Here is a 12,978-nt window from a genome sequence, read left to right as displayed (position 1 = left end):
GATGACAATCCAGCATCTGTCGGTTGTACACTATAGCTGACAACTTGCTGTATCAGCCACGATCAGTATTTGCACCATCTAAATCTGTTTAACCCCTTAGATGCTGCTGTCAATAGTGACTACATCATTATAAATGGTTAACAGAGTGTGGGGGCTTCTTCTTTGTCACAATTGGTGCCCTCAGATCATGATTTTGTTGTCCTGATGTTTGCCATGGCAATTCATGACCAAACAGCGGCCTTAGAGTCTGACGGCTGCAGTAATCTGTTTAGAAGTTAGCAACATTTAGGTGGTAAAAATACACATTTTCATTTCTGTCATACCACTTTGCATTAATTCCTGTAAAGCACCTGAAGCGTTAATAAACTACCTGACAGCAGTTTTCAATATGTCAGGGGGTGCTGTTTTTAAAATGGTATCACGTTTGTGGGTTTCCCAATATATGGGACCCCTAAAGTCACTTCAAACATGGATAAGTCCCTAAAAAAATAAATTTTGTAAATTTCTTTGAAAAAATGAAAAATTGCTGCTACATTTTTAAACCTCCTAAAATGCTAACAAAATGAAATAACATTTTACAAATGGTGCTGATGTAAAGCCGACATGTGGGAAATGTTATTTATTAATGGTTTGCTGTTGTATGACTATCTGGATTAAAGGGATAATCATTCAAATTTAGAAAATTGCTAATTTTTTAACATTTTTCTCAAATTTTTGATATTTTTTATAAATAAACAGAAAAAATGTTGAACAAAATTTACCATTATCATAAAGTAAAATGTGTCACGAAAAAACAATCTCAAAATCACTGGGATTTGTTGAAGCGTTGCAGAGTTATTACCACATAAAGTGACACTGGTCAGATTTAAAAAATTTGGCTCGGTCACTAAGGGGTTAAATGCACTCCACGACCATACTTGGTTTGTTGCCATACACAAAAAATAGTTTCTGGACCTCCCATAGACTATAAACGACCATGTCTACAATATATATTCTCTTCATTTTCTAAAATGTCATTGCATAGTATTGCAACCACACATAATAGTGCTGCTGTGGAGGCCGGAAACCGACTGTTAGGAGTCCGAATTCTCATAGACAAGGTTTATTACCATCTTTGCCCTCCTGATTACTTTATAGCAGCGAACAAGCACTGTGTATACAGTTTAGGAAGCACTGACAGCAGAGGCAAAGCTAGTGTTTTGGTTCTATGGGTGGCGAAGCTTCTGAGTGGGCCCCTAACCAGGTAACATTGATTACAACTGGGTGACGCGCCCTAATAGTGGAGGAGAAACTCAACAGATGACCGCGCTGTTGCTGAAAATAATCTCTATACAAAGAACAACACCGATATCACCGCCATATGGTCAGTAGTAAATATCAGTCCTACAAAATATGTAAGAGATAACAGCACAGTTACAGATAATGACTTACCGCTGATGTTCTCTGATGGAATCGTTCACTTTTCCCTTTTTTTCCATCTGGCACAGACCGACATGACAACTTCTTCCAGCCAGGACTCGTCTGCAGAGAATACAACAAAGACACATTTCACTTCTCATATTCCACCCCCATCACCATCTATTCCCAACCTGCACAAACTCCTCATCCTGCTGATACCCCAATACTGAGCCACTGCTGCCGTATGTGTCCCTATTACTACACCTGATACCCCAATACTGAGCCACTGCTGCTGTATGTGACCCTATTACTGCACCTGATACCCCAATACTGAGCCGCTGCTGCCGTATGTGTCCCTATTACTACACCTGATACTCCAATACTGAGCCGCTGCTGCCGTATTTGTCCCTATTACTACACCTGATACCCCAATACTGAGCCACTGCTGCCGTATGTGTCCCTATTACTACACCTGATACCCCAATACTGAGCCGCTGCTGCCGTATTTGTCCCTATTACTGCACCTGCTGTGCCGTTCTCTGTGCCTTCTAAATTCTTAAGCAACCCTCTATAATATAGTAATGCCGGGTGCAAGTGCCCTAGAAAACAGTGCCCACATTTTGCTCACTAGAAAGTAATATTGCCATGTGTGCCCCTTTGATAGTCACAGTAACCAGAGATCCCCTATAACATGAAGTGCCCACTGTACATTTAATAATATCCTGAGTCTGCCCCCCTGTACAGCTCCCCTATACAGTGTAATGCCCCTTCACTGTATGGTACCTTCCACACAGTATACTGACCCCTTAGTAGGCCTCAAACTGTTTGATGACTCCAACACTGTATGATGGCCCCTTCACTGTAATCTCCACACTGTATGATGGCCAACCAGATGGCCTACATATAGTATAATGCACCAGATCATCCTATAGTATAATGCACTCCCCATAGGTCTCCATATAATATAATGCACTCCCTATAAGCCTCCATATAGTATAATGCACTCCCCATAGGACTCCATATAGTATAATGCCCCCCTGTGGTGTTTTCATTCCTGCCCCCCTGTGGTGTTTCCATTCCTGCCCCCAGTGTTTTCATTCCTGCCCATAACCCCCCCCCCCCCCCCCGATTTAATTCCTGCCCCGTGTTTTTCATTTCTGCCCTGTGGTGTTTTCATTCCTGCCCCCCTGTGGTGTTTTCATTCCTGTCCCCCCTGTGGTGTTTCCATTCCTGCCCCCAATGTTAACATTCTTGCCCCCAGTGTTTTCATTCCTGCCCCGTGTTTTTCATTCTTGCCCCCCTGATTTCATTCCTGCCCTTTGTGTTCTTTTCTTTCCTTCCCCTGTGTCCCCCCATCTTGCCCTCCTGTCTTTATCATGACCCGGGCTTGCCGCATTCAGTAAAAAAAAAAAAGATAAAAAGAAACACCTTACCTGGCCGCTGTCCAGCACCAACATCCATCCCGGGCATTTCAGCGCAGACTCGCCGGTGAATGACGATGACGTCATACGCCGGCAACGTGCGCGCTGACGTCAGCTGCCAGCCTCTGATTGGCTGGCGGCTTTAACTGTTGCCTTACGGGCCCGGATGGGCCCACACGGCAACAGAGGACACTGAACCTGGGATGCCGAACCGATGAGGGCCCCCTCTGCCCACCGGGCCCCATACGCCAGTCAGGGCAGTAATGCCCTGATGGCGGCCGTGAGTGCTGGATACAGCTGTGACTATATGTTGTATAGTCGTGTTACACTCCCCTCACTTCTTGTAACCTACAAGTGTACAAAGATATTATACAGTCACCATGTGACAAGTGGGCCTGTGTAGCTTCAAATGCCAGGGCTGAATTTGAGTCCCAGTCTGGCCCTGCTTGTCAGTATAACTTTGCAGTCACCAACAAAATGGATTCTCACTATGTTCCTGAATATCATCCTCTCTTATCCCTTAGCAAACACCCAGAAGGGGAGGAGAGGAGACATCACACACACGTCAGCAGACTCCGCCCATAATTACTGCAGTGCAGTAATGTGAGCTAGTTGTACACTAGGTTTTTGTCAAATTTCAGTAGCTGCTCCCCCTAGTGTTTAAAAGTGGAAATGCCAAACCTTTTCAAATTATTTTTCATATTTTACTAAATTATAAACAAATGATAATATTTTCTAAGAAAATTTAAACATTAATTCTTTACATTTTTTCAATCGCTGGAAAATAAATTTTTTGATGGCACCTTCCTTTTAACTGTACATCATATGTCGGTGTGGGGTAAAGAGTAACTGTTTTATTCTTTTATTTCATAAATCAGTATTTCAAGGAATAACGAGCAACTGTGTAACATATGTTATCATAGAAGTCTTCTTTCTCCTCTTGGACTCATTCATTTTCAAAAGATTTTATTGAAATGATAATTATAATTACAATTTGCTTTTCTTGTAGGGAGCCCTTACCGTACACAAGACCCAAAAAGTGAATATACTTATTACCTCAATGTGTGTGGTAAGATATCAGAAGGTGGATGTGCAGGTGACACAGTTTCTGCTTGCCAACAGAAAATGTCAAGTACCCTTTCTAAGTCTGCCGGTTCCTATCAAAACCAGACTCTCCGGTATGTTAGATATACATGTTACCATCTACTAAGATCATATTCTATTACTATGATTGACCGGTTCACCTGAACATATTAGATGGCTTATAACTTGAAAAATATCTTTTTTTTTTTAATTTTATAAAGATTGGTATTATCTGACATTTCCTGCAAATTGGTTGTGAACCAGACCCCACTGCCGCATATCCATGGTACTTAATCTTATACATGTGCCCCTGCTGTGTAATGGCTGTGTCTGACCGTACAGGAACATGGTCTGATCATATCACAGCTCCTGGGCAGGGAAGAGTATACAGACAGGACAGCACAGGATCACAGCTGATTCTTTCTTTGAGGCAAAAGATTGCTTAAAAACAGGCAGGGAAATGTTTTGGCTCACAAATAGAATCAGCTTTGATCCCAGTATATCCTGTCTGTATAGTCTTTTGCTTCCTCCCCTGCCCAGGAGCTGTGATATGATCAGACCATGTTCCTGTACGGTCAGACACGGCCATTACACAGCACACAGCAGGGACACATGTATAAGGTTATACAAATATGAAGTAGAACGGCACTAGGGTGGAGCGCATCCAAAAAACAGGACTTATGGATAGACGGCTGTGTATTCAGGCGCCACAATCACCGAGGGAACCGGTGCTCTGCACAAATGTCCAACAAGCAATCCATATGTAGTAGAGCAGAAGAAAATATGCGGCACTCACCCCAAATTGGCTGTGAAGATTGTGGTCTTTATTGGAGAAAAAATATAAATTACATCCGTCAGGACATCAGGTATGTACGAGGGTGCGGTATAGGAGCTCGGACGACGGCCGTTTCGCAGCCAATTTGGGGTGAGTGCCGCATATTTTCTTCTGCTCTACTACATGTATAAGATTATCTCAGCACAGGAATTATCATTCCAAGATTTAATAATTTAAAATGAACTTTGTTCGTGAGAACTCCTTTAAAGAGTCCACCAAAATGCAAATTCTCCAGTAGGACTCATACAGTGAACACACAGTTCCTTCCTGCGACCGCTGCTCGTTCAGGTGGAACTTGAAGTGTTGTGAGCTAAGGATCAGCTCACGCTCGTACCCAGATTGATATTGTGTGCTTATGGTTTCTTCCAGTGTCTGTTCACATATTCAGGAACACAGATTAAGTTCAGGCAGCTCTTCCTCTGAGCTAACGAGCTCTATTAATCAAAGAAAGTGCTTGATTTGGTTGGTTGGAGGGCATATCGGTGCACTGAGCCCTTGGTCACTCAAAGGGAAAACCTGAGTTCCCTTATCTGCATATGCCATAAGTTGATTTATCTGCCATTAAATGCTTTTTGCTGGTACAATATTTATAGGGGCTAAGTTCCTTATATAAATTTCTAAGTAGTTTAATTTACATATTGGGGGTGACAGTCACTTAAAGGCCTCATTCAGACTTCAGTGATTTTTCATATACACAAAAAAGCATTTAACTTTTTCATCATTGTTTCATCAGTGTCTGGTTTTACCATCAGTGTTTCATCAGTGATTTTCACATATGGATGGATAAATAAATTGCATAGATTCTCCTATTCATTCAATGTTAATCACAGACTGCACACTGATATGCCATCCATGTTCTGTCTGTGATTTGCATGGACCCGTAAACTGGACATATCTCAGTTACATGAGAACAGCTCCATATATTATAATTAAGTGTTCAGTCGATGTTAACACCAGATATAACACGTACATGAAAAATGCACGTCTGAATGAGGCCCAAGTACATGGATACTGCCAGTTTCTATAGTCTCCGTTTCAGTTCCTTGTCAGATAAATTGTGCCTTTCAAGTTGCCATGTGAACACCTAGGAACAAGAGTTTTTGTGAGCAATGCAAGTTTTATTTGTTGTCACTTTAGCACACAGCAACCCCAATCTATCTAAAATTTCTTGCTTGAAATGTAGTAATATAATTTTTTTAATCTATTAACAGATTTGCTTTATACAAGTGGCATACATTGTTAAATAGATTTGTTAGACGTCATGAGACTGCTTTACTTTAAAAATCCATGTCGGAATGTTAATCCTTTTAAAAAGTTGATTTTCTATCTCAACACACATAACCTTATTGACAAGTATCCATTCTCCATGCTGCTGGGATCTCACCCTGCTCAGTACAAGCTGCAGTTGTGAGCCAGGCTGGGTAGGTGGACATTGAATACACTTGGACTCATGAGTTTACACTTTTTCTGGTTGAACTCCTTAAAATTCTTAGAATTTTCAGGGCTATTTATCTTTTCTGACATGGATTTTCAAACTAATTACACTTGATTCTTTAGGTCTAGAAGATCTAGTTAATAATGTATTCTGTATGTTGTCAAATCTGGGGACAGATCAGCTTGCGTTGGAAACATCATTGACGTTTTGATTAGTATTTGTATTATTATGTGTGTTCATTGTTTGTTTATTGGATTTCTTTCTTAGCCATTTTTTTTTCTACAGATATTCTGATGGTGACATAACATTGACATACCCGGGTGGAGAAATTTGCAGCTCTGGTTTCCAGCGTATGACTGTTATTAATTTTATATGTAATGAGACTGCAGGTAAGAGAACCGGACGTTGCCTTGTTCTTTGTAGAATGATAAATGGGCTATAGAGCAGACCTGAGCAAACTGTAGTGTGTGACGCCGATTCAGCGATGTCTTCACTGGTAACCAGGGTAAACATCTGGTTACTAAGCGCAGGGCCACGCTTAGTAACCCGATGTTTACCCTGGTTACCAGCATAAACGTAAAAAAAAAAAAAAAAAACACTACATACTTACATTCCGCTGTCTGTCCTCCGGCGCTGTGCTTCTCTGCACTGTGAGCGCCGGCCAGCCGGAAAGCAGAGCACAGCGGTGACATCACTGCTGTGCTTTCCAGCTGGCGCTCACAGTCAGTGCAGAGAAGCACAGCGCTGGGGACAGACACCGGAAGGTAAGTATGTACTGTTTTTTTTTACGTTTACGCTGGTAACCAGGGTAAACATCGGGTTACTAAGCGCGGCCCTGCGCTTAGTAACCCGATGTTTACCCTGGTTACCAGGGGACCGGCATCGTTGGTCGCTGGAGAGCTGTCTGTGTGACAGCTCTCCAGCGACCAAACAGCGACGCTGCAGCGATCGGGATCGTTGTCTGGATTGCTGCAGCGTCGCTAAATGTGACGGTACCTTCAGGCTGTGGGTGCCATCATCATTTGTGAGGGTGTGACTGGGGCATCATACTGTGCAGGGGGACATCAGACTGTTTGGATAATACTGTTTGGTAAGCTGTGGGTGCAGTATACCTCCCCACCAGTGTCATACTGTTTGTGGAACTGTGCGGAAATCCTACCGTGTGGGGGACATAATACTGAGTGATAGGGCTAGAGCGGGCCATCATACTATGTAACCTCTCCTCCGATTGGTTCCTGATATTTCAGCACACAATGGCGTCTATAAGGACGTACACAGCAACTCCATTCTAGTTAGCAGGAATTACTATAACTGAGTTCCTGTGCCGAGGTTTATGATAGTCAGTTGGGTTTTAAAAATTAAGAGTAGTCTGCATTTGGGGGTACATTGTAGCTAGTAATATGCAGCAGTATGCTGAAATAATCATTTCAGGGGGTCTGTTGGCTCAAAAGGACTGCTCGATCCAAGCACAGGCTAGATGCGCCATGTACCCCTACCCTTAATGACTCTTATCCCCAGAGGGTAGTGATACATAAGGGGCATCTAGCTTACCTCCTCCTTGCCAACCTTTTTATATTAATATTGCGTATATTTGCTGCATATCTTTTTTTCCCCCTCTTGCACCTTAGCTCTCACGTTTCTGGGTATTTATTGATTATGTTCTATGGTTTAGCTTGGGACAGTTATTGTTCTTACATATGTATATTTTTTTAATACTTGGTAATGCTGTTGCTCGTATTTCATTAGAATAAAGGGCTCTATATGCTTATTGTGTTAGGGGGTGGGCAACCATGATATGTTGACACTATTTGCTTTTAAATGTTCTGTCCCGTCTGTGATTCGTGTGTTGTAAGATTTTTATTTTTATATATATAAAGTGTTTTCTTAATCAACATTGTTCATCATTTGTTTCTTGTGCTCTATTCCTTCTAGCACAGTGATATTGCTTTTTTCCCCCCTCTATCTGTATCTATAAACCAAAGAGGACTTATAGTTTACATATTTGCAGTACACATGCAGGGAGGGTCAAAGTCTTTGACATAACTTCTTCCTTATCTGATAGAATGAATGTAACGGAAAATATTCCATTAATAGCAATCTAAATATATTGTGCACTTTTTTCAAGTGAATGCTGGAAAAGGGGTTCCCGAATTTGAGAGTGAAGCAGACTGTACTTATTTCTTTTCTTGGCAAACCAAATATGCATGTCTGAAAAAGAAGGAGGACATGTGCTATGTGGAATCCAAGAAGAAGCAATACAACTTGTTTAATTTGATACGCACTTCTGGTAAGAGAATCCTACCTGTTTTGTAGCATTACTGTAGGCTCATGCATAGAATAAAATATTTGCAGATCGAACTGTCAATGTGAAGGATATTTCATTATCGGGGGCTTTTTCATTCTTAAAAATAAATATAAAAGGTTGATCTTATTTATCCCATATGTTACACCCCTTCTCCCCCTAAAAAAATGATTACCCCACCCCCTCTTAAAACCACGGATCAAACTGTTGTTCGTAATCGAAGTAGTACCAATAACAACATCAACTTACCTGCAAAAAAAATAACAAATAAAACAAACCACTGAATCAGCAGAAAAACAAATTGCATTAAATTAAAGTTAACAAATCTAAAAAAGGGGTGGGGGAAAAGACCAAAACTCAAACTGTATAAATTTGATATTGTTGCAAGTTTTTACTGATCTGCAGAATCAAGTTACCAGGTTTTTTTTTTTTTTTTTACAGCACACTGTACAAGTTATATCTGAGCAACAACTGCAGAATTGGTTTCACAAAGGCATCCCGCATAATTTTTATTCCCCATTTTTTGGTACATTAAACAATAAAGTGAAAATGACACCCCTAATCCTCAAAAAAAAAAACAGAGCAGTATGACGACTTATCATTAAAATAATAAAGTTATGGATCTTGGAAGAAAGGGTAGTGCAGAAAAGGGAAAATCTAAAGGGAATCTTTAGCGTGAGCAGGTTTTTGCAATCTTATGACAGCAGCTTGATGTACTGGCAGAGACTGTGATTTCAGCGATGTTACTTTATTGGTTTCTGCTGTTTTATTTTAAAACTTTTACTGCTTGGCTTGCTGTTCTCTGAATGCTGAGCTCTGTATAACCTTGTCCACACCAATGATTGCCAGCTTTCTGTGTGCATAGGCAGAAAGCTGGCAATCAATGGCAGCAGTGTGGTTGGACTACCTGGCAGCAAGTTTGCCAATCCATTAGGCTATGTGCACATGGTGCATTTTTGATGCGTCGCTGTATTTTTTCTGCTTGGAAATGGGCCAAAAACGCTATAAAAACCTTATGCAAGATAATGACAATCCTGAAGTGTTGTGCACATGATCAGTAAATTTACTTTGAGTATTTGCAGTTTTTTTTCTTTTCTGCAGCATATGAATTCTTTGTGCGGTTTTGTAGCATTTTCCACACCTTGACTTCCATATAGTCAGTGAAATCTGCTGATTGCGTTTTTACCGTCTTCCTATGGTGTTTTCCCACCCTGTCATCTGTGTGACAGCATGTGAAACACTGGTGGCGTTGTTCTTTTTGGCGGTAACGCTACCGCTGGTAAGATCGTCGGTCAGAGTGCTGCGGGATCATGCTGTCAGATGGCAGTGTGACCCCGCAGCTTTGACCCGCGGTAAAACACTTACGGGCAGGTCAACAGGTGTGGGCTTATAAGACTACTACTCCCATCAGCCTAAAATAATTACATGCATATCCAAATAAAATAAAAAACCTATTTTACGTACCTAACACCAAATCCCTGATGCCCTCGTGTCCTAGAAAAAATTTAAAGTAATAAACCACCATATACTCACCTGTCCTCTGTAGACCATGTAATCCCGAGTGTCCCACAGCAATCTCACATGTAGAACGGTCACATCTCCTGTAATGACTTCTCTACACGGCCACCAGCGATACATGCGGGAGCAATTACCTTCTGTCAGTGTATAACTGAGCTGCCGTGAGAGAGTTCACCGGAGTTAATCAGCTGATCAGCTACCATGCTCTCTCATACGGCGCCGCTGCGTGAGAACTTTCTGGTTAGATGTTATAGGGAAACCCTATGACAATTTTTTTTCTTTTCTGGGGTCCTCCTGTAAATTAGCCAATAAAGTCTAAGCCGACAGCTGTGAGCTGATATTAATAGCCTGGGAACTTTATGGCTCTTTGCACTTTGCTCTTTTTGGCTCTTTACAAGAATATTAACATCAGCGCTCAGCCATCGGCTTTCCCTCTGCTGGTTATGAAAATAACACTTGAGCCCGTGCACGTTTTTTTTTCCCTCTTTTAAAATAAGATGTTCTTTGCTTACAGCCTATGTTAATGTTCATAGGCTGGTGACAATGTATGTGTTTGTGTTTACCCATCGGCTTAGTAATGAGGGTGTCGGGCTGACACCTTTTTATAACTAATTTTGGTGCTTGGTGTCAATGACAGCTGCTGACGCCATGCCCTAATGCCATTACTCTGATGCTACTGCATCAACATGAAAAAGGTGGTGTTGAACCAAGAAATTACATCACAAAATGTTTTTTTTTTTTTTTTTTTATATTTTTATTTAGCTCAAAAAGCCTTCATTGCTGTACAAAACGCTTGCAAAAAACGCACCAAAAATTGCGGTGTTTTTACCCCAGCGTTTTTGCTGCTAAGAAATGCAGAAACGTTGCAGAAATTTCTGCAAGCAAATACTCAACTTGCGCACATAGCCTTAGTGATAATCTACTGCTGCTAAAACAATGATATTTACAAAAACTACAGCAAGCAGCCCAGTAAGTGACATATTGCTGGAATTATGGTCTCTGTCCTAAATTATGCTGCGTCGGTTAACAAAAACCTGGTGATAGATTTCCTTTAAGGATTAACCCCTTCCCGACCTGTGACACAGCGTATGCGTAATGAAAGTCGGTGCCAATCCGACCTGTGACGCATATGCTGTGTCACAGAAAGATCGCATCCCTGCAGGCCGGGTGAAAGGGTTAACTCCAATTTCACCCGGCCTGCAGGGACAGGGGGAGTGGTAGTTTAGCCCAGGGGGGTGGCTTCAACCCCCCCGTGGCTACGATCGCTCTGATTGGCTGTTGAAAGTGAAACTGCCAATCAGAGCGATTTGTAATATTTCACCTAAAAAACTGGTGAAATATTACAATCCAGCCATGGCCGATGCTGCAATATCATCGGCCATGGCTGGAAACACTTATGTCACCCACCCCACCGATCGCCCCCCCCAGCCCTCCGATCTGTGGTCCGCTCCCCTCCGTCCTGTGCTCCGCTCCCCCGTTCTCCTGTCCGCTCCCCCCGTGCTCCAATCACACCCCCGTGCTCCAATCAAACCCCCCGCACTCCGATCACCCGCCCCCGCACAACGATCCCCCCCTGTGCTCCGATCCACCCCCCTGCACAGCGATCCCCCACCCCGTGCTCCAATCCACCCCCCCGTGTTCCGATCCACCCCCCCATGCTCCGATCCACCCCCCCGTGCTCCGACGCCCCCCCCCCCGTGCCCTGATCTCCCCCCCCCCCTTATACTTACCTAGCCTCCCGGGATCCGTCCGTCTTCTTTCCTGGGCGCCGCCATCTTTCAAAATGGCGGGCGCATGTGCAGTGCGCCTGCCGAATCTGCCAGCCGGCAGATTCGTTCCAAAGTGAGTTTTGATCACTGAGATAGGTTATATCTCAGTGATCAAAATAAAAAAAATAGTAAATGCCCCCCCCCCCCCTTGTCACCCCCATAGGTAGGGACAATAAAAAAAATATATATATATTTTTTTCCACTAAGGTTGGGGTAAGAACTAGGGGTAGGGGTAGGGTTAGGGTTTCGGTATGTGCACACGTATTCTGGTCCTCTGCGGATTTTTCCGCAGCGGATTTTGATAAATCCGCAGTGCTAAACCGCTATGGATTTATCGCGGATTTACCGCGGTTTTTCTGCGCATTTCACTGCGGTTTTACAACTGCGATTTTCTATTGGAGCAGTTGTAAAACCGCTGCGGAATCCGCAGAAAGAAGTGACATGCTGCGGAATGTAAACCGCTGCGTTTCCGTGCAGTTTTTCCGCAGCATGTGTACAGCGATTTTTGTTTCCCATAGGTTTACATTGAACTGTAAACTCAGCGTTTTCCGCAGCATGTGCACATACCTTTAGAATTAGGCTATGTGCACACGGTGCGGATTTGGCTGCGGATCCGCAGCGGATTGGCCGCTGCGGATTCGCAGCAGTGTTCCATCAGGTTTACAGTACCATGTAAACCTATGGAAAACCAAATCCGCTGTGCCCATGGTGCGGATAATACCATGCGGAAATGCTGCGTTGTATTTTCTGCAGCATGTCAATTCTTTGTGCGGATTCCGCAGCGTTTTACACCTGTTCCTCAATAGGAATCCACAGGTGAAATCCGCACAAAAAACACTGGAAATCCACGGTAAATCCGCAGGTAAAACGCAGTGCCCTTTACCCGCGGATTTTTCAAAAATGATGCTGAAAAATCTCACACGAATCCGCAACGTGGGCACATAGCCTTAGGGTTAGGGTTGGAATTAGGGTTGGGGTTAGGGGTGTGTTGGGGTTATGGGTGTGATTAGGGTTATGGCTACAGTTGGGATTAGGGTTAGGGGTGTGTTGGGGTTAGTGTTGGAGTTAGAATTGAGGGGTTTCCACTGTTTAGGCACATCAGGGGTCTCCAAACGCAACATGGCGCCACCATTGATTCCAGCCAATCTTGTATTCATAAAGTCAAATGGTGCTCCCTCACTTCCGAGCCCCGACGTGTGCCCAAACAGTGGTTTACC

General features: G+C 42.9%; 1 protein-coding gene across 1 annotated transcript in view; it reads left to right on the top strand.

The window, feature by feature from the left end:
- The window catches only part of IGF2R (insulin like growth factor 2 receptor), a 249,543-nt gene that overhangs the window by 116,690 nt on the left and 119,875 nt on the right, over window positions 1-12,978 (top strand). Inside the window, exons 9-11 of the mRNA XM_069769196.1 lie at window positions 3,829-3,997; window positions 6,458-6,561; window positions 8,298-8,459. Coding sequence (XP_069625297.1) covers window positions 3,829-3,997; window positions 6,458-6,561; window positions 8,298-8,459 — 435 coding nt within the window. The remainder of the gene's footprint in view (window positions 1-3,828; window positions 3,998-6,457; window positions 6,562-8,297; window positions 8,460-12,978) is intronic.

This window comes from Ranitomeya imitator, chromosome 5 (assembly GCF_032444005.1).
Source record: "Ranitomeya imitator isolate aRanImi1 chromosome 5, aRanImi1.pri, whole genome shotgun sequence".
Lineage (NCBI taxonomy): Eukaryota > Metazoa > Chordata > Amphibia > Anura > Dendrobatidae > Ranitomeya > Ranitomeya imitator.
This window is presented reverse-complemented; position numbering and strand designations above follow the sequence as displayed.